The sequence below is a fragment of the Toxotes jaculatrix genome, chromosome 8 (genome assembly GCF_017976425.1).
Source record: "Toxotes jaculatrix isolate fToxJac2 chromosome 8, fToxJac2.pri, whole genome shotgun sequence".
Classification (NCBI taxonomy): Eukaryota; Metazoa; Chordata; class Actinopteri; family Toxotidae; genus Toxotes; species Toxotes jaculatrix.
The window spans coordinates 12,116,248-12,137,803 of NC_054401.1; the positions used below are offsets into that span (position 1 = coordinate 12,116,248).

The 21,556-nt window shown below is 42.2% G+C and overlaps 2 protein-coding genes across 8 annotated transcripts; both read right to left on the minus strand.

Moving 5' to 3' along the window:
- Positions 1-3,847: 3,847 nt before the first annotated feature.
- On the minus strand, positions 3,848-7,640 carry LOC121186158. Its single transcript, XM_041044817.1, has 2 exons — positions 6,969-7,640; positions 3,848-6,380 (listed from the first exon to the last, which is right to left on the minus strand). The coding sequence occupies exon 2, from the start codon at positions 6,364-6,366 to the stop codon at positions 5,545-5,547; it is 822 nt and encodes a 273-aa protein (XP_040900751.1). The 5' UTR covers positions 6,367-6,380; positions 6,969-7,640; the 3' UTR covers positions 3,848-5,544.
- Positions 7,641-9,750: 2,110 nt separating this feature from the next.
- On the minus strand, positions 9,751-20,867 carry l3mbtl1b (L3MBTL histone methyl-lysine binding protein 1b). Of its 7 annotated transcripts, none has more exons than XM_041045101.1 (22): positions 20,664-20,867; positions 19,061-19,197; positions 18,526-18,715; positions 18,166-18,337; positions 17,941-18,070; positions 17,669-17,720; positions 17,048-17,142; positions 16,817-16,921; positions 16,553-16,688; positions 16,357-16,448; positions 16,093-16,244; positions 15,692-15,795; positions 15,248-15,333; positions 15,030-15,140; positions 14,825-14,939; positions 14,460-14,559; positions 13,562-13,756; positions 13,304-13,405; positions 13,121-13,185; positions 12,840-13,012; positions 12,508-12,570; positions 9,751-11,303 (listed from the first exon to the last, which is right to left on the minus strand). In XM_041045101.1, the coding sequence occupies exons 2-22, from the start codon at positions 19,169-19,171 to the stop codon at positions 11,175-11,177; spliced, it is 2,478 nt and encodes an 825-aa protein (XP_040901035.1). In that variant the 5' UTR covers positions 19,172-19,197; positions 20,664-20,867; the 3' UTR covers positions 9,751-11,174. The 7 variants fall into 7 exon arrangements, with proteins under 7 accessions (XP_040901035.1, XP_040901034.1, XP_040901031.1 ...); XM_041045100.1 differs by having other exon boundaries at positions 15,719-15,795; positions 18,166-18,364; XM_041045097.1 differs by having other exon boundaries at positions 18,166-18,364.
- Positions 20,868-21,556: the final 689 nt, after the last annotated feature.

Genomic DNA, 21,556 nt, shown 5'->3' on the forward strand with positions numbered 1-21,556 from the left:
CTCTTCTTTGTGACCGTCCCTCCAAGCTGATTTTCTTCAGCCGCTTTTGCTTTTTCTTTCCTCCTCTCATCTGTTCTTCACTGCTTGTCTGGAGACCCAGAGGTGAACTGTCCCCTGCGCCCCCTCCTCTTTCCCCTCCTCACACAGCTTCTGAGCAGGGCACCTTCTCAGCAAGCAAGGGCGCCTGCAATTTGTCAATTCCCCACACAGTAATATTAATAGTAAACCTCTTAGCGGCGCAGATGATTTTTTTTAACACGTGGTTGTGCCGCCCCCCATGTGATGCCCCGGCTGCCCGGTTCGCCCGTGCCAGAAACCGCCACTGATCCCGCTGCATTAGTCGGTGAAAATGAGCGTGTGTGAGCTTCACTAAGCTCAGTTGCTAATAATCAATAGCTAATCAGTGTAAATCACATCCACCTGCAGCTTCTCATTTGGAGCCGGTTGCTGTCAGTGCTTGTCAAAGATAGTTTGTGAGGAAAGAACCTTCACTCTGTGACACCACTGTACAACCACGAGTGTGTTTCTTCTTCAGTTCAACAAATCCAACAGAGTGAGACGTCTTGTTTCTAGTGGATCTTTTACCAGCACGGCCGGCATTCTCCCAGCTGAACTTTCATTCATACACATCACTAATTTAAGCTTATAAACTTTATACATCTGAACCATTACCTTCAATATTAGGATCAAGAAGCTCATAAAAAAATAAGGTGTGTGAGATGCAGCAGTCTGCAGCAGTGTGTCAGATACACAGGCTGTTCAGTCAGTACTTAATGTAAATATAAGTATTGATTGGGCTCAGTATTTGAAGATACCCAGTATTAAAGGACTCAAGGCAAAAAAAAAAAAAACTTTATCAGAACAACCCTAATAAATACAGCCTGAAGAAGAAATGATTCAAATCCTAATGCACGTTTTGTGTCCCTTGTAAAAAGAAAGCAAGCATCAAGACCTGGTTTTGTACAATCTGCACTGTATTGCACAATCCTTCAAAATGAGACAATTAGTTCTTAAAAAGCAAAAGGCTCCTTCCTAAAATGAGTCATTTGTTGGCAGCATGTGAAATAGGCAAAAACTTTTTGTGACGGTTCATTAGTTTTGGCTGAAAATCTCTTTAAAGTCTTTTAAAGTCTCACTGAACCATTTAATATTTAAATAACTACAAATATACGCTGTTTAGACACAACAACATATGTGTGTATGTATCCAAGTAGTTGTGTTTCTCAGATTTAGGTTTGTGGTTCACTGTCAGAGCACATCCAGTTGCCAAGTGGCTGACTTGAGTGCTGCTGCTGCTGCTTGGAAAAGGACTAATCTCTTCATCAGTGAGACTCACAATCCTTATCCCCCCTCATCTTGTTAGCTAGTGCTAGCTCAGGTGAACGAGCAAAGAAAAGAGTAATGAAGTAGGGCTTATTGTGAGGGAAGAACAGATTTACTGTCCTGTGTTTCTAACCTGTAGTATTCAATATTTTAACCTTGTGGCCTAAATCTATAATCTACCAGTTGCCAGTTTATTAGGTACACCTTGTCTAATGCAGTCGAAAACAACATGCCTGCAATAAATCCTTAAATGAAGGTTATAATGGTCTTTGTCTAAGGTGTTGACTTTGGAGGATGTACAGCTGTTACACTGTGTTACATAATATATCTCTAATATTTAGTGCAACCTGTTCATATCAGTGAGAGTGGACTTAAACTTCAGCCTCCAATGTGACCATGAAGCAACACCTCTTTTAATACACTTTCAACAAAAACATAACTTTCACGAAGACAGGATTTATTATAGAGCTGCAATGATTATTCAAAATTAATTAGCTACCATTGTGATGAGAGAGTCACTGTTTTTGTTTTTTTTCTTGATTTACATTAAATTGTAAATCTTTGGGTTTTGGTCAGACAAAACTAGACATTTAAAGATGACACCTCAGGCCTGGATAGATTTTTATCACTGCTCAGAAGATTTACAAACCAAACGATGACTGCATAAATCAAGAAAATAATCTGGAGGCTGATCAACAACAAATTTAACCATTAGCTGCAGACCAGATTTGTTGCAGGACTGTTATATTAGACTGCACTGGACTTATTTAGGCACACCTATTAAACTGGTAGTAAGTGTATGAAATAATATACAGCTACATGTCACATCTCAGCCAAATCCTGTTATATATATGAAAAAAGGGTTTGAAAAGAATATGACCCTGACCATTTAAATAAAAACAGACCCTGTTGATGTTTCATAAATCCAGCTGGCTGTTAATATGGTATGAATGAATACATATAACAATTTGCTATATGTGCAATATGAAGATGATTCATACATTTGTGAAACCAGCAAGAAACTGTTGCTCATGAATAACTATCAACCAGAAGTTAATGAAATTTAAATGCTCAGTTGTATTTCTTGTTGTTTCCCGGATTTTGGGGTGTAAAATGAACAAGTTCTAGTTGCAGTGACATTTCAGAAGAGGTTAAACTGTTGCTTTACTATATGTGCACTATAACCCTAGTTCTACGTCATCTTACCTTGAGCAGGAGCAAGCACCATAATGGCAACAACACAGAATATTAGCCCTCTCATTTTCAGCAGGATACCTCTTCCATTGACTGCACCGTGAGGACTGCTGAGGAGGCCGGAAGCAGGGCTGAAATTGGATTAGTCAGGAATGCACCTGCTATTTGTCCTGCAAGGCTGCAAATGATCACAGAAGTGAGGTTCTGGGGGAAATGGCTGCAAATTACAACAGAGGTGGGAGTTTGGCAACCAGGAAGGATTTTCTGTCTCCTTAAATGTCAGAAAATGTAATTTGGTTTATTAGCTCTTTTAACAGAAGTTTCAACTTCACGTGTTACATACAAAACAGAGCTGCTTAACTCATCCCTCTGGTTCTAAAAAAAAAACTGCTGAATGTCAGATGTAGATAAAGGTTAAAACTCTTCCTCATTGGTGGAAAACATTTCTCCATCCATCTGGTCATGAAGACTTCTTAACTCAATCCCTTTTCCTGCTGTAACGTGAAGAAAGAAAAAAATAACGCTTTTTCAAACTGGCATCTTCAGGCTGGTTGATCCTCAGTCTTTCATCTTTCTATAGCAAGAAAATGTTGATCCTAGCTCCTCTCTCTCTTAAGAAACAGAGAAATTGCATGTGTCCTGAGTCAGCGTAGGGTTAAGCAGCTTACAGCCTCCCATCCGTCTGCTCAGATATGTATCAATGCACACGCTCACACACACAGTGCTCTCTCAGAGGAGGGGATTCGATTCAGTTTTATTCTCAATGCAGCACATAACGTGTGTTGTTGAATTACGTAACACTGCCTTATACAGGAGAAACCTCAAATCTTTCTTCAATCCTCTGTTGCTACAGTGATGTGTGCAGGTGTTTGAAGATACTGAAATTCCCTCGGGTCAGTTTAGTGTCAGCTGCAAAGAGATTTCACATCTCAAATGCAATCTGATCATCAGGATTTAAGGTCTGATAAATCAAACTCCATACTGCAACATGTGTGTTAAGAAACAGGAGCAAAATGATTCCTCCTGCTGAGGTGTTTTTGGTATTTCACTTGATATAACTGGCATGGATGAAACAATTTTAAAAAACAGCTGTCAGTGTAACAGAAGCTGCAGCAATATGATCATGCAGTTGAATCAAAACCCCTCTAAGTCAGTTTAAAAAAAAACAAACAAAAAAAACATTATAACCTTCATGATGGTAGGATTTATTTTCAGGATTCTTGTGTTAGACCCCAAGTGTAGCTAATAAATGAGTGGTGTAGACCCAAAAAAAAAAAAAACAACAACAATAATCAAGAAGACAAACTACAGATGAATCAGTGATGAAAGGAATCCCTTGTTGCTGCTCTACAATCCAGTATCTTTCATGCTGAATATAAACACATCACAGCATCTCACCCCGAGCAGGACTCGCGTGCATCTGTGTGAGAGCGAGGAGAGAGCTGCCTCTCTGAGAGGGGAGGCTGCTTGCAGCATGTTGCAAGATTCAGTCAAGATCCAGACACGTCTCCCCAACTCATCCCTGCTCCAGAAATGTACATCTTAAAGCAGCATACTGTACCTACACAAAGCCTTTTACTGAGTGTGTGTGTGTGTGTGTGTGTGTGTGTGTGTGTGTGTGTGTGTGTGAGAGAGAGAGAGAGAGAGAGAGAGGCGGATGCTGTTTCTAGTGAGTGAAATGTGTGGCTGCAAATTACTGTACGCTTTTTAGTCTCAGTCGTCATCTGGATGGCAGGATCCCAGCATGGGCCCAAACAACAAGGAAATACTCTGCAGTCCTGAAGCACCTATAAAAACCTGCACACTGATCCCCTGTGTAATTAGAGGCTGCGGGAGAAAATGCTGGCGATAATTAAAATCCTACCCCCGTACCTCTCTGACTGTTCAAACATGCTCTCTTTGGCTTAATTGTACCTGATAACATTTTAATTCCCCATTGTTTTTTTTTGTTTTGTTTCTATTTTCTCTATTTCACTGTTTTGCAGAAGCCCAAGGATTTGGGACGGAGGATGGAGGATTTGAATAAAGCGTAGGAATCAGATGATGATGAGGAGGGAGGAGATGAAAGGTCTGGATGGTGGGAGAGTGTGGCTTCAGTTAACTCGACTCACAGGACCGCTCGCTTTTCTCAGTTAAGCTGCGTCAGGAATAACTCACACCAGCCTCGCCAGATTTTGCTTTTTCTTTTTTCTTTTAAAGTCTTTGCTCTTTTTCTTTCCAAATTCTTAAAGATCTCGCCTCACCACACTTGAGAAAAGAGTGAAAACTGAACAGCTGACACTGTGAATTTAAAAAAAACTGAATTACAGTTTGTTTGTTTTTTTTTAATGAAAAAAAAGGGAAAAAATTGAACTCAAGTGCACGCTTGCATGTGTACAAAGCACCAGCTGGTATTTATAGCGTGGCTGTAGGTGTGGAGTGAGAGGAGTGTGGCCTTGTGTGCTTCTCTTGTTTATACTGAGACACAATTTCCTCAGATAAAGAGCAGATTGCAGTATGTGTGAGATTAGATAAGGACTCATTTGAGACCTAATCTGGTCCATCCTCTTAACCGAACCTCTTCAGCAAGGAAATGTAGACGCTGTTCCCCTGCAGGGATGTGTCTGTGTGTGTGTGTGTCAGTGTGTGTGAGGGAGAGAGAGAAACAGCCAAGACTTGACTATGGCACCCAAATAACTTTTCAACAATCCTACTCACGTCCAAATATGGTCAAACAAGCAGTGGCTTTCAGGATTTTTTTTTTGAGCACGGGCGAGTTCAAAGACAACAAGATGGCGAGTTGACATCAAACAGCATAGCTCCAATCTTTCAAATGTGGGTGAGTCAGAGAACGATGTAGGACAAAAAAACACCCTTCACAGACAGTGACTCAGAGCCTCTGCGCCACTCAGAGGCACTAAAACATACCAACAAACATTTCATCTGTTTATTGAGGAATGCATAGTCTTGTCTTTTGCTGTGTGTCTGCACGCCAAACTTTAAAATGTATCTCAACATGCATTTTGTTTTTTGTGAGACAGTACAAGTTCACTGTTGAGGCGGCAGAGGACAGTCTGTCCGTATATTGAAGTGGTTCTCACTAGAGTTGCAGGAGTCTGAGTGGACGGAGGAGTGGGAGATGGACAGACAGGGGGAAGGAGGGTGAGGCGTTGGCTCCTGATGGTGCAGAACTCGGGTCAGCAGGGTTGACCTTCCCTCCTTCTCGTCCTCCTCCCTGACCACCTCCTCTGTATCTCCTGTATCCAGAGGAGGCGGAGGTGATGGTCCGCTGCTGATGTTGTGTCTGTTTGTGCAAGGCAGAGAAGGAGGAGGAGGAAGAAGAAGGCCCCAGTTCTGGTTTGAGAGGGGGAGTGTGTGGGCTGGAGTGGCCCAGGATCCCTGCTCTCCATCTTTACACTCCAACCGCTCCTGGGAGCTGAAGCTGAGCTGCTCCTGCGAGTCCTCCCAGCCGTTTCCTCCCTTCAGATCCTCAAGGTCATCTGGTGTCTCACGTCGACGGACTTCGCGGTCCCTGTTCTCGTACAGCAGCGTGGCGGCGCAGATGAAGATGAACAGGCCCACTCCCATGACCACAGGCCCGCTCAGTTTCATCCGATCTGCCGGGGTGCTGCGGCGGCCGTCCGTGGGCTTTGGTGCTGCGGATACGTAGCCCGCCACTGCTACGCTCATCCCCACCAGGATCACCACTACACCCAGCAGGAGCCACACGCCTGGGGCGGAGCGCAGGTGCGGTTTGGTCTGGAGGGCCTTGCCTTCCCTCAGGTGTCTACGGCATACTGGGAGGCAAGCAGGTGAGGACTGGGTGGAGGGGGAGGAGGCGGGGCTGCAGACTGGACTGGCTGCTGTCATCCTCTAGCTTCAGGCTGAGCAGAGAGAAGAAGACACAGAGCAGAAATATATGGATTACACAAGTTGGAGAGAAGATAGTTTGCTCTGCACTGCACACAACAGGAAATAGTGGCTTTAATAAGACATGTGGCTGAGTTAATGAGATGCCTAAACCCTCCGCAGCTTCTCCAGTGTCTCTGTGGAGCAACAACACATACTCTATATTCTCTGTACTCAACCCCGCAGCAGCAGCCTCTCTGAACCCCGGGTCTGAGCTGTTCCTCTGAACCACTCATTCACCGCCACGGGACCACCAGAAAACACCAGTGACCCCTTCCCTCTCAGGACCTTGCGATTTCAATTCATGTTCTCGCTGCAGTCGCTGAAAGCGGAGCCACATTACTACGGTCACAGCTCCAACTCAACTCATAATCTAATTCCCTTCTTCCTTAAGCAAGTGTAAGACGATTCAACAGGAACGCGAACGAAGAGGATAAACTGGCCATTAGATTTCAGAAGCGCATCTTTAGTGTTTAACATCTCATCTTCATTGTTTGATTCACTGCGGTTCAGTGTCCGGTTATTTTAACGCGGCCAGTCTCAGATCAGATTTGGGTACTTGCCTTGTTTTGGACGTAAATCCGAAGCAGAAACTGACTCCTCGGCATTATCAAAATAAATAACCCTGAGTTGCGTTATTCCTCCCACTCCTTCGTGTGTCTTCTCCGCCACTTTGATTCGCGGGGGGGAAAAAAAAAACAAAAACAAAAAAAATCCACACTTTCACCAAAATTCCTCCTCAGATTAAGACATTTTTCATCCTTGGCTTTTACTGTGTCAGGCAACCCACCAGCGGCTGCCGCTGAGGCTGAAATGAAGCTTTTATAGTAAATAACAGTCCTACTAAAAGTGGTGCAAAGCTGCTCTGCCTCTCAGCTCACTGCTTGTGCGCCTATGCAGCCCGTGTTTTGGTTTGTGTGTGTGTGTGTGTGTGTGTGTGTGTGTGTGCGTGCGTGCGTGTGTGTGTGTGTGTAGAGGAGGGGTCGTGGGAATCTGTGGCTGGTCCAGGCCAGTCCCACGGTGAGCCCAGTTATTCTTAGTGATCACCAGCCATCAAGTGGAGGAGAACTCAGTGCAGGAGCAGCCGCCTTCCTCCATCAGAAGCCTAAGATATGTAAACACATAAAATGTTAAAATAAGATAGAAATAATTCATACCGATTACTTAAAGGACCATACTGGTGTTTTCAAGTTATATCTCATTAACTACCCATCCACACATTTTTCCCAAAGACATGCTGTTTAAGATATTTGGATTTTTTTTTTTTAAATTAATTTTCTTCTTCTTCTTCTTATTTGACCATTCCAAGCAGACTCTTGAATCTTACTGAAATGAGAACGCCACCAATATTTTACACATCAAAGTCCGTTTGCAAGTCTTGGGAAGTACTGCTGCATATGTGAAAAAAAATGCAATAAAGTCTTTTGTGGTTTCAGAGGGCCTTCACCAATTCTGATAAATTCCCCCAAGTGATGTCACTTGAGTCAGAAGCATGGATGTTATGAAGAGAGCTGAATGTGGCACCGCCCCCCTCCAGCCTTTCAGCCAGTTCGTCCCAGTGGCCACTCAGAGTATTGCAACGAAAAATTTTCCACTGTGGCCCAAAAACATTCCCCCCCCCCCCCCCCCCCCATTAGAGCATCATTATGAAAGAGACCCCATTAAAACTCTTGACAAGACGACAAGACACCTAGAGCTGCACACAAGATCCCTGTTTTACTTTCTCTTTCTAGATTTTTTTAATTCATGGAGGATTTATATTTGTCAAACTTTGCCAGAGCCGAGAAAGACAAGTTTTATTTTCCTAACATCATCTCAAACACTGGTGTGAATGTGCAGTGAGCTGCACAACGTGAAAACAAAACCAGAAGCTGGTCCTTGACTCCGACAGCATTATTGGAGTGCAATAGGACTTTTTTTTTTAAAATCTATGCTCCATTGCTACATAGCACACGTGTGTGCCAGATCTGGGGTACGTTTGGTTGTCATGTGTCATATAGGCCATACAGACTTGTTTGATACATAACATTTCAAACTGGTTGTTTATGGGCCACAAGCAGCAGGATGGTTTTGGTGGTGAGTTTCAGCCTGTTTCTCATGGGCCAGGTGTAGTCAATACACAGCATGGTGGTTTTACAGCAAGTTGCGATATGGTGCACATGGGCCAGATGTGGCCCACACAGTGTACTGGTCTGTGGGTGGGTTTTGCCTATTTGCATGTGGGTCATGCATGAGCGATACGCACCAAGCCAGGTTTCAGTTGCATGATGAGTCGTGACCACACTGTAGCATGCTGTCTAAAAAAAGAAAGAAAGACTTTCTGTAATTTTACAGTAAATGTGGACCACAACTCCTTGAAATACTCTGATGTTAAAGTTTAGAACTTTTTATTTTAAAAAAATATGACTACATACCTATATGAGGAGGTGATCTGATGTTTTTACTTTATACTGATCCAGTCTTAACTTCATATTATAATAATTTGAGAGGAAATGTTAAATGTTTGATGTTTTAAAGGTTTAAAAGGATAAAAATTAAAAACAAATGAAAATGAACTTTCAACTTTGAATCATTTTTAGATAATTGCAGTGGCTTAAATCCAGGTACCTCTATACTCTGGGGGTGTGAATATAGAAATTTACAGTAAATTGAAATTAATCACTAAGAACACAGGTAAGGCAAAGAAACTGTCATCCATTATACATCAGCTCTTAAAGGTCTCGTACTATAAACTTCATCTCGGTCTACAGTCGTGCTGGGAGTTTACAGTGAATGCCTAACCATCACTTACTGTGCAATGTCCTTGCACTTTGTCTTATTTAATAAATTTAGCTCTTGTTACTAACTTCTAAGTCTCAAACTGTACTGAAGCTTTAGTGTTGCCCCTCACTTGTGAGTCACTTTAAATAAAAGTCAAAGGAGTAAATGTAAATGTAATGAATTTGCTCATAATTATAAAAATACAATCTTTATGTTCACTGTAATCGTTGGTTTCTTTTAACCAAACGCAGATGACATGTCCTAAAAGTTCTATCAATTAAATTACAAGAGCTACTGAGATCACATGCCAACAGATCAACTGTCATAAAACCCGAGGATTAAACTCCATTTGCTCTCTAAGTCCACGATACAGTTAAAAGCTGCAGAAAAAGCAGTAGAAGTAGGTGGACCTTAAGTTTTGACCATTTTGTCAAACAACCGTACCTCAAAAATGTATTAAGTAAGGTAATTGAGTAAATGTGTTTTCCACCACTGTAAATGTAAAACTGTACAGATAAAGACCACAGTTTTAGTTTGTATCTGTGTGTGTGGTGAAATGACTGAGGTCAGCTGAGGACAGCAGGCAGTGTGCATCTCATTTATTTTCACCCATTCACACATTCCATCGAACAGCCACAGCTACCTCGGAGCCAGAACAGCGTACCATTACCCCTTAAATTAGAATACATAAATAAAAGCTGTTTGCATATAAACAGTTGCTGATGTACACATTCCAACTTGCTGAAGTGCACGCTGATTTACAAAGACAATGACAATGATGTTTTTTTTTCCCCAAAAAAAATCTATTTATGAATTGACGCTCTTTTTTTCAGTCCACTGTCACAATGTCCTTCCCTGGAGACAGATGTCAAAGGCTTTGCATAACCACGCAGGAGTAAACTCTTGGAGGAAGCGAGGACAGTCCTTTTGTAGCTGTATACTATTTACATGTGAATGACAAGAGGCTATTTTAACAAAACAAGATAATATCAACAAAACAATTAAAAGCTGTTTTTATATGACATTCATATTCATGTGCCATTCCCAAAAAAGCTGATAGAGACAAACAGAGCTGGTTCACTGTTTCATTCCACCTTAAAAAGACTGCGAGTTTCCTTGATTTAACAATTAGCCCTTAGCCCTGCTTGTCACAAAATAATCTCCTGACCAGAAAAAAACAAAAAACAAAAACAAAACAACAACAAAAACACACACAGAACACAGGCTGGTGGGAAAAACATCCTCATTTCTTAAACACATCTTAGTCACATCTGCGCGCACACACACACGCACACACGCACACACACACACACACACACACACACACACACACACTAAATTTTAACCATCCCCCATTCAATCTAAGCTTCAGCCAACTCCAAATTAACCAGACTCTCTTGCCTTTGGGCCTGTGGAGTGGCCCACTTTCTCCATCTACAGGAGAAAAGCTGAACTACATAGTGCTTCTGCTCCATTGGGTTTCACATTTAAAAACCTCTCACCACCTCAGGATTGTATTTTGCAGCTTAAAAAAAAAAAAAAACACGTTTCAGTTGCCAAGTAAAAAGCAACAAAGCACAAACACGCTTGTTTCATCTGCTCTGAGCTTAAGCACCATGTCATGACAGTTCAAATAAAACGAGAAATGCAACAGAATCGAGACACTAACTCCAATTCATAAACTGTACAATGTTAAGAAGCCTTGAAGGTGCTGTAGTTTTTTTTTTTTTTAAATGATTCAGTAAACAAACACAATATAAGTTAAGGAATCCTCGCTGTATAATGTAAAACTCTCCCTCAGGTTGACCGGGGCCATCCATCACAGAGAGAGGAGAGGAGAGGATATAGGGGACAGATGGACGTTTTCGAGATGATGGCTTCCTCTTTTTTTTCTGCTCTGTAGCTGCGTCGTCGCAGGGATCAACAGACGAAACTGATTTTGTCATAAGTCTTTAACTGAGCGTTGATGAATCCGGAGCTGAGGGAGCGATTCCTGGTGGAGTCAGGTCTTACTCTTCGTCTGCGTTCTTCAACATAAGGATGGAGTTGTAGATCTTCAGGGCGGGTCCTAACTTGATTGACAGGATCTTGACAATGTCTGTTTGAGTGAGTAGCAGGAAGGCCTCACCATCTATTTGCTTACGAGAGAAAACAAAGAACACTGATGGTGATACAACATTGACATATCATTGCCTTTTAAACTGATAGGACAGTTACTTGTTTACGCATCCAGTGGTTACAAGGCAACATTATCATTCATTCGGAGTCATGTTTCCGTCCACCTGATGAATGTAAGTTCAAAATTCAGGCTCTCTTTTTGGTCTCTACCAGCTCCTGAGAGAAATATCTGGCTCATTAGCAGCTAAATGCTCCACCATGATCACCAACTGGTCACTAACTGTCTGTAATGGAGAAATACAGCTAATCCAAAGCTTGAGAGAACGCATGTGGATTCTGTGCACACTGATGCTGACTGGCAGGATTTTTGGATGACTTTATAATCATATGAGAACTTGTTGACCTTAAGGAATTGTTTTAGATGCAATGGGAGTGAATGGGGGCATAAAAACACCTCTGCATGTTTTGGGCTTTAATGAATTTCAATCTATAACTTGGAGCATACAAGTCATCATAATGGGCTTAATGAAAAAATAGAGTTTATCTACAAAAAATGACAAACATTCTGAATCGTTTGGTCGCATTAAAACTGTAGGGATGCCTTAATAAAATGGAAATGTGTGCAAATTGTGAGAAAAACAGGGGAACTGCACACAGTGAAACGTCTACACAGCAAACACTAATAAGGTGAGTAAGTCTGCACACTGACATGAGCATGTTTTCTTCACATATATTCTTCTTCACTGACGAAGCAAAAGGTGTTTTTGTGACAAACAAGTGAGTTCCTTCATGATTCTCTCAGTGAGAGAATTATCTTTTTCAGATCGACAGTAAAAACACACAAACTCAGACTTAGGTCTAATATATCAAACAGGACTGATGTATCAGAAAACTAATACTGGCTGAACACTAGATCTTAAGTAGTGCTTGAAACGATTAGTAGATTAATTGAGCAGTTAACTGACTCCGAAGTACTTAAAAGTACAAAAAGAAATTACACTTCCCAATTAATTACTTGTAAAAGAGAGGAATCAGGCTAACACCCAAAAAAACAAGCAGTCAGAAGAAATTGTAGGCTCTTGGAAACTGTTTTTTGACATTACAAAGAACAAATAAATAATTAGGTATTTTAAAAAATTAAATACTTCTTATTTACAGGTCTCATCTTAAGAATTTTTGAGTTTGTCAGCAGATTGTAAGCCTGATTAGCTATAAGGTGCTTACCTCTGTTTTAAATGTAGCAGCATGTTCTTTACATCCAGGGAGTCCTTTGACAAAACTGGCCACCTGATGAACAAAAAGAGACAACACAGAGTGAGCAGCTGCACGCAGGCTGACAAACACATAATGTTTCAATCAATAAATGTTCATCTATTAATCAAAGTGGCTTGCATGTCTTTATTGAATCTCAGTTGCTGACCTGACAGGAAGAGAAAATATGCCATAATTCATGCAGTTCCTCTGAACAACTAGATGCCTTCATGTCGGATGAGTGAATGAGGAGAATGTCTGCTTTTCATGTGTTGACACAGAGTGAGTGAGTAAGCATGTCTGACCTCCTCTGCGCTCCAAGTGGCCACTCTCTTGGCAGTCAGCCCCAGGACCTCGGGCAGCAGCTGGCAGTGTTTGTCCCAGCAGAGAGCCACCCGGTGAGGGGGGGAGGCAGAGATGCCGGGGGAGAACACAGACTCGTGGAGGGCCTGCTGGAGAGAGATGGCATCTGGAGAGGCTGAGGAGAGGGAAGAGGAGGAGGGGAGACAACAGTCAGTGGGTGGTGGTGGTGGGGCATAGATTTACATGTTTTATCTCATCCCATTTTACATACATTCACACGCACCTTTACTGTCGCCGAGCTCCTCTTTAACATAATGCATTTTCAGGTATTTAGGAACCGGAGCAGTCCTGAAGAAGACATCAACAGACAAGTTAGTAGTTACATTAACGAGTGTTAACATTCACCAACATCCTCTGCACTGAATTTCAGCAGCACAGTTTGGTGTGATGCTTTCATGACTGTCACCGTTTAGGCCTTGTTCCATTGTGGCTCTGCTCACTGGCTCCACCCAGTGGCTCAGGCTGGTTGTTGCGCCCTACGCGGTCAGCTTCCACTGTCGCTGGTTTCCTAGCAACACAGATAACCCGCTCTCAGGCACTGACCACTGGATAGAATTGCATGCAAAACACTGATAGGAGTCCTCTTGGGAGCGTTAGTGTCTTTCAAAGTGTGCTCATGCTGTTTTGGTAAAGTGTCAGCCTTGTTACTTGTGCAGTAGCGAACCTGTTCTGGGAGTCCTCGGCCCCCTCAGGCTGCTCAGGCGTTGAGGAGTTCTGCGTGGTAGTGTTCGTGTGAGGATCGGGGCGTCGCCCACGAGGATGAGGTCCGCTGAGGGTGAGAGGTCGTTCTCCGCTGAGGCGGTCTGGCAGCAAGCCCTCCTTGTTCAGATTCATCTCTGAGTAGGGACAACTCACCTGACTGCACACACACCAAGACACACAAACTTTACCCAGGGCTAAAATGAACATTTCAAAAACATTCATGTAATAATTGTGAATGAGACAATTACACAGGTGACAGCAAAAAGGAAGGAATAGCAGCTAAAAGAATCACCTTAAAGACTCAAAACACCCACACACACAAGCAACACATTTACAATACCGGCAGCCCACACAAGTACAAATGACATTTAAGAACACTGGCTCTGCTTCTTCAACTCCTGTATGCACTGCATACACAGTCCCCAAACATTGATAAAATATGAAGACATGAAACTTTAATGAACTGGAAAGTATTCTCATTATTGCCCTGTTAGAGCAATAGTAACAGGATACACAGAAACGGAAATAAACTGTAGAAATTCTGGATTTGACAGATATCACTTTCTATGGTGGGCCATTTAAATTTCAGTTTGTAAAGGATGTTTATTTTAAACGTAGGACTGAAGAATTACAAGCTGGGTGAAGTAACAATAGTTAACTTCACTGAGACAAAAACTGTATTTAGAGCATGTCGCATGTAAAACAGAAAAAAGAATACAAAATACGTTCCCTTGGATAAAAGAGGGGGATGAAAATATATATATATGCCATATAAAATGAAAATGGAGAAATAATACAAAACAGAGTAGGAAAAGAAGACAGAGACAGTGAAAGCTCAAAACTAAGTATGTGCTACTAACGTGTAGTGAGTCCCATAGCGAGGTCCTCTAATGTGGCCAACCCCGTTGCATCCCGGGGTAGGACATCCTTGTCCTGAGGCAGTCAATAAATCACTGGACCCTGAAATATATACAGACACACACACATGCAGACACAAACACACACAAAGGAGTGTTAATGAAACTATGCAAACAACCGCAATTTCCATTTTGACTTCATTATAGATTCCTCCCACTACCACATCCAAAAGTTAAAGGAAGGCAGAGACAAACTCTGCTGACTCATCTATTCAAATTCCAATTTTGGATCTCACTCCTCAGAAACCTCGACTTCACTTTACTGAATACCAGGCGGGACAGATGGGGACAGCCAAAGTGTGTCTCACCGTTAGGGTATTGTAGTGGGTGTCCAGTTTTCTGACACCACCCCACAGGGTGCAGATCGGGGCAGTCTGTCTCCACCCAGTAGTCATACTCCAAACTCCAGCCATCAAAATGGATCTAGATGAGAAACAGGGACAACAGCAAATTAGACATATGCTGAGCACAGACGAAAGTCAAAGAACATTTTGACGAAGACACGTGTCGTACCTTCAGCCGGTGGTCCTCTGTGTCTGCTATAGTTGCAACACGGATGAGCATGGGGTTCCTCTTATCAACAGCTTCCACTTTCATTCCAACCTGGAAGCCATGTGGAGGTCGCTGCAAATCCAGAGCACAATACAAATCACGTCTTCATACTGGCTACCTCAGTACAGACAGTGCTATGAATATTTTTGTACTCATATAATTGTGTGTGCAGATCGTACCGGTTTGAAAGCCCGAGCAGGAGCAGCCTGTGTTCCTGTCTCTTCCAGGTATTTCTCCCATGAGAAACTCTTGGGTTGTTTATATTCTAAGGAGATGAAATAAAGACTCATTAGATCCATCAACTGCAGGAGACAGTCCACACGTTAACACAGACACTACTGTAGTATCATAGTCACAGGAAGTGACAGCAGCATGCATTTCACAATTACTGTACTGTAAAATTAGCTTGAATATATTTACTTGAAAAAAAAGTGCCATTCTTTCTAGATTAGTAACAAAACTGGGAAAATAGCAGAAAAGGAAAGAATACTTTCTATAGGAAAAAACATCTATGGAGGAAAAAAACTAGAATCTACAGCTTAATTAGCATACACTGTATCACTGATAATGTTAGATCCTACATTAGTTGGGCCCTACAGTATATTAAAGTAGTTTATACTGACCCACATGTGTCTTGGTCTGTGTCTTACCAGCTGGAGTGGTCAGAGTTAGCTCAGCCTCTTCACAGTAACCAACAGGGTGTATGTATGGACTGCTGGCATCACACCTTTGGACAAAACAACACATAGGCGAGCACATGCATAAAATGTATATGGAAATCTGTACCTGTCCTTCTGTTCCAGAAATTCTGTTCCATTTCCAAACTTTCAAAAACCTTATTGCACTTATTTCCAGTACCTTTTCACACTTTGTCTACCCACACTACATCAGCATAATTCAGATGCCGCACGGACGTTTTACTACCACTGATTTCACTTGATTTCAAGCTACAGCTGACCTCCAAGTGGACTACAGGATATCTCTGGATCGCCTCTGTCCTTTCAGCCTTAAACCAGACTCTCACCAGTAATCATATGTGTCATCCCAATTGTCAAAATGAATGAGCAGGCGGTTGTCCACAACAGCAGCAATGGTTGCTACACAGATCAACGATGGGTTCTTCCTGTCAACCGCCTCCAGCTTCATCCCTGCTCTAAATCCAGACGGAGTCACGGACTGGAAGAAAATAAAAAAAATGCACGTTTAGCCTGTACATACACAATCCATATAAAGTCCCAAAATTAAATAACCATGCAGTGGCTTCCATGGTTGCATGGTTAAAACTCACTGTGTTGAGGCTCTTGAATAGGTGTTTTGGGGCCAGTTGTCCCCTACAGTTCTTCACATACGTGCTCCAATTAAACTCTCCATCCTTACAACCTATGAGACAAACTTTGTTGTGAAGGCTGCCAGTAATGTTTTCAATTTTCCGGTCATTTATAAATCATGAATAGACGGCATTTGTCCAGTGTCTTTGTGGCTACCTTTCGGCAACAATAACTTGTGCCCATTCTTCTCACACCAGCCAGCTGGCTTCAGATCCCACGAGTCAGCGTTTGCCCAGAAGTCATAGCATTCTGGGTAACCATCGAAATGAAGTCGTACCCTGTAACCTTGGATCTGTGAGGCAAAAACAGATGTCAGGTACATATTCAGGACAAATAAAGAGTGACGTTCTTATTATAAAGACATATATGGTCTTCTCTTCTGCTAAATCAATGCCAATAAACAACCATTAGCACCCATACCTCTGCAACAGTGAGCACACAGAACAGAGATGGATGAGACGGGTCCAGTCCCTCCAGCTTCATCCCCACCTTAAAACTGTTCCTGCTTTGAGGGAACGACTGGTGCTACGAAACAAACGTACATCACAGTTCAGTTCAGTTTAACAGACACTGGAAAAACAAAAGGAAACATCTGGTTATACTAAAACACATTAAGGTGGCAGGTGTATATAGAGAAATATAGAATTATACCTCTTTGAATAGTTTAACAGGAGCAGCGATGGCCCTCTCCTCTTCAAGGTAAGAGGGCCAGCTCCATGCCCGCTTCTTACTGGGAGGGGCGGCCACTGAGGGTGGGCCAAAAAAAAAAAAAAAAAAAGAACATTATGCATACAGTATATATCTTCACTCAGTTTAAAGGGTTATTTTTCTTATTCCTATTCATTTTCTTTTTTTTTTTTTTTTCAGCTCAGTTTACATGACAACCTGAAATTTCCCTAAATCATGGCATGAAATTTCATTAGATAACTGGAAGTGAAAAAAAGTTTTAATTCATTAAAACTATATATTTCATGTACACATGCAAATGCACATAATAAATAGAGCTAACCCAGTTTGTTTCTGATCTCTGGTCTCATTTATTCTTATCCACTGTTATCTGTGTTGCAATATTTGATAATAAAAGCTGAAAACTGCAAAAATAAACATTTTAAGACCAACAAAACTGAACTGCAAAAATATTGTTTGTAGATGTGTCCAGGGCCATTTTAAGGTCATGAATTCAGGTAACAATGTCTGGCTTTTAAAGATTTTCATAGGATGTAGAGACACTGTGAGACAGGAAAACAATTCTCAAACATTCTCAAAACATACCCAATTTTGCAAGTTTGGCACCTCTTCTGCCTTTGGTAGTTTTGGCCTTTTCCTACAAAAGGTGGAGTGAAAGAAAGATGTCAGAAATCAGCACCATCAGCTTTGTTCCTTGCCCTTCTTATGTGATTTCTGAACTTAAAGATGAATGACAAGGGCAAAGAATTTCCAGAAGATGATATTTTGTTTGCAAAGCAGTTCTTAATACATGAGTGACCTAGCTCTGGAAGTGAACAACACTGGTGACAAATGCGACAAATGAGTATCCTCCTTACCTCTGGTTCCTCTTGGTTGTCTTCCTCTTCATCACCAGAATCCATGTAGATCTTCCTCTTTTTGCGCACACGTTTGCCGAGCCTCTCACCTTCAACTGCCTGACTCTCCCGTGCCTCCCCTGGAGACGATCTTTAAAAAAAGAAAGATTTGGCTTGTGACGAAATAATCAACCAAAATAACCTCAAGGACAAGAAAGAAACGTTAAGCAATGTGCTTGGTTTTACCTGCCACTGGAGGGCTGTGCACAAATGGAGCTACAGAATTTGCCCTGAAAGAGGCCATCCCGTGGAACACGGCTACCACAGGCCCGGCACCTCGACAGCTCTCCATTTGCGCCCATGTCAGCACCAGAACCAACTTCAACACTGGGACCAACCTCCACACTAGGGCCCTCCTCTAAAGAGAGAAGCACAGGAGCTTGAGCTAGAGGACAGAGAAGAAGAAAAAAGGGGCTAAAACTGAGGCTGTTCACTGTTTAAAAAGGGGGTAAAGCCTAAAAAACTGCAATTTTTTAATAATGATATATAATAAGTCTTAATAATGACAGTGTTGTAGGGGTTAAATATGTGCTGTCATACCTTTACCTTGAGATGATCCCGGCTGATTCTGATTGGCTGGAGCTTTGGCTGTACCGGTCTGTGACTGGCCCTCTGGGGGAGGGGTAGGAGTGTGAGACTGAGCTGGGTCCAAGGTTTCACGATTAGGCTCTGCCTCCTGCCCTTTGACCTCTAGGTCTGTGACAATCTCAAGAGTCCCAAACTCTGTCATGCGGAACTGAAAGACACAGAACAAAAAACAAATACAGTCATCGAGGTTTCTTTCAGGAAATTGTTAAGCCAAAGTGTTAAGCCACCAAATGACTACCTAAGCAACAGTCACACGCCTTCACATTGCCATCTCTTTTTGTTTTTCCCTAAACTTTTACATTTAATTTTTTTTTAATAAATATGTTAATCATCTATGATGTTATCAGACATGGTTTTCATTCCAAGCAAGATGGCCCACCTCTACTACAAAACAGTGCAGGAAACCCTGCTCTTACAAACCTGAGTGTCATCAGAGACATGAAAACAAACATTGTGAGGGGTGATCCTGGACACAAACAAATCTCTCTCCTACCCTGATGTCGCTGCCTGGCAGCGTGGCGATGCCATCCTTCCAGTCCAGAGCACTTATCATGTCAAACTCCGCTCCCTGGGAGGGACCATCATTGGGTGGAGTGTCAGTCATTCCCACTCCTCCTAATATCCCCCAACCTGCACAAACATAACAGATAAATTACACTGTCATATATTAAGACAAAAACGTTATAAATGTTCAGAAGATACAATACTTGTCGAATAAATAGGTTCTGTCCACAGCTCTGGCTTTAATCGTGTGATTATTTTTTTGTCTATTGTGTTTACTGCGTATGATTATCTCTGTTAAACAATCACCCGCCCCGAACCATTTTACCTACGATGTGCTTCCAACTACAAATGCAGTTTCTACCTGCACTTGTAAACAGCACCACGCAGCATCACCGCCAGATGGCGACTGTGTGCTGGCTTGCAGGATACACCATGCACTTCGATTTCAGACAAAACAGTCAATAATAATATTGTTTTGCTGGTCATCTAACAGGGAAATACGTGCACAAACGGCCTCATTAGGGTGAACCTTCATCAAGATCATTGACAAACACGAGGAGAGATGTCTCAACTTTAAGTTAACCACACAAGTTCATCTTTTCCTTGTTTTAACAGTATCTCATAAAACCGGCTGTTTGCCTGGCCATGAACAAGTGAGGGGATCATTTGTTTATCAATTTTAAGGAGAACACTGTTTTCTGCACCGACTGGCCAAACTTAATAACGTTTTAACCTGACTAATATTACGATATAACGTTTTAGTGTTGACGCATGTTCAACACTGAATTAAGGTGGTGTTTTCTGTTTGCACGGTGCACATAACCATGTGCAAAGTAAACAACAGCCCCAGCTAATGAACCTTGATTAAGTTTGACTTTGCTCCTCATACCTCAGTTTTATTCTGGCCATAAATAAAGTGTATGTAAGAGCGCCCATGATTAGCATTCGTCTTATACAAAATGGCGGAGCATAGGAAGAGGCCACCAACACGTTTAAACTATGTAAATTACTCAAGTTACCAATTTAAACAAATCACGCAAAGCCGCTACGCGTCGAACAAAAGCAAACGCGTGCGGTGTAATTTCCTGACTTGGTGTTTTCCTTCACTCTCGGTATTTTCTTCACTTTCCCCTTGTCACGGAATGTCAGCCCAGGTTGCTAGCTAGCGCTGACATGAAGCTAACAGTCAGCTAGCCCCACTTCGTCCAGCTGAACGGAGGATAGCTACACGGCTAGCCGTAGCATTGTGACTGGATGCAGCCAGCTAAGGACAATCTGTAATAAATAAGTTTCCCGGTTAATAACAATAGGAAAATGCATTTTGCCAAATGCCAATATTTCGCATAATATCGCACACACTCGCAATAACACGACGCTTCTGTCACGAGCTTCAACATTGTTGCTTGATTAATTTCTTCAATAGAAACTTGAAAAAAAAAAACCGATTTATTCTCGCCGTTTTAAATCAGAGTGGAAATAATGAGAACTAACCTCGCTGAGCAAAACGAAGGCCAGTTTTGCAAATTTCGCCACTGTTAACGGCAATAAATGAGTATTAGCGCCCGTATTGTTTAAAAAAATGTGGAACTCACCTCGTTTCTGTTTTAACTCTTATTTAGAGCTGGATAGAAGAGGGATGCGCATGCGTGTAAGATGCGCTGCCTGACAACTTTGGGTCTCGGAAAAGTTCAGTTCACTATCGGTGGTCAATACTAGGCCTGGGTGCACTCATAACACGCCCAAAACTCAGTTCACTGCCGATATAACGAATACTACCGGGGCTCATGTTTCACCCTTTGCCCACAACAGCCCCTGAAGTGTCTCCCCCTCAGTCACAAGAAGTACGAATGTGTCTCAGCGGAGCGCAAGGACCGCAGTGTCTCCCATTAACGTCCAGGAGCGGCCGGTTCATCTATGGGCAAACAGGCTGTTTTCTCCCCGGTTTATAACCTACCAACGGTCGCTTAACGGCCGGTTTATATGCGCACCATCCAAGCACGAGCGATAATCAGTTAGTACACAACGCTGCTAAGTGTAGGATTAAACAACCAGGCCTGTAAAATCACCACGAAGTGACATTTTCAACTAAAACCACCTGAAAACCAACACGTCGCTGCACAAGAGTCTGGGCTGGTTTGGCTCTTTTAACACACCCACAGTTATGTGGGCTAATGTGTAAAAAAAAAAATAAAAGAAAAACAAAAAAGAAACAGTAACGTTAAATGAAGTCGGACAGGATAAACACACACATTCAGATTATTCTAATCTGACATTACTGAATCGTCTAATATGCTAAAAAAAATACGACAGGAGGGTTTTTATTTATCTGAAATTCATCCACCAAGAAGCCTCTGCACCGTGTGCTGTGGTGCCACCTCTGATGGCACTTCAGGGCTTTCTGATGTGTGGTTTATAATTGTGATGTGACAGCTAAACCGTTTAAAGTCAGTCACGGAATTATTATACGCTATTCATTCCTTGTCTG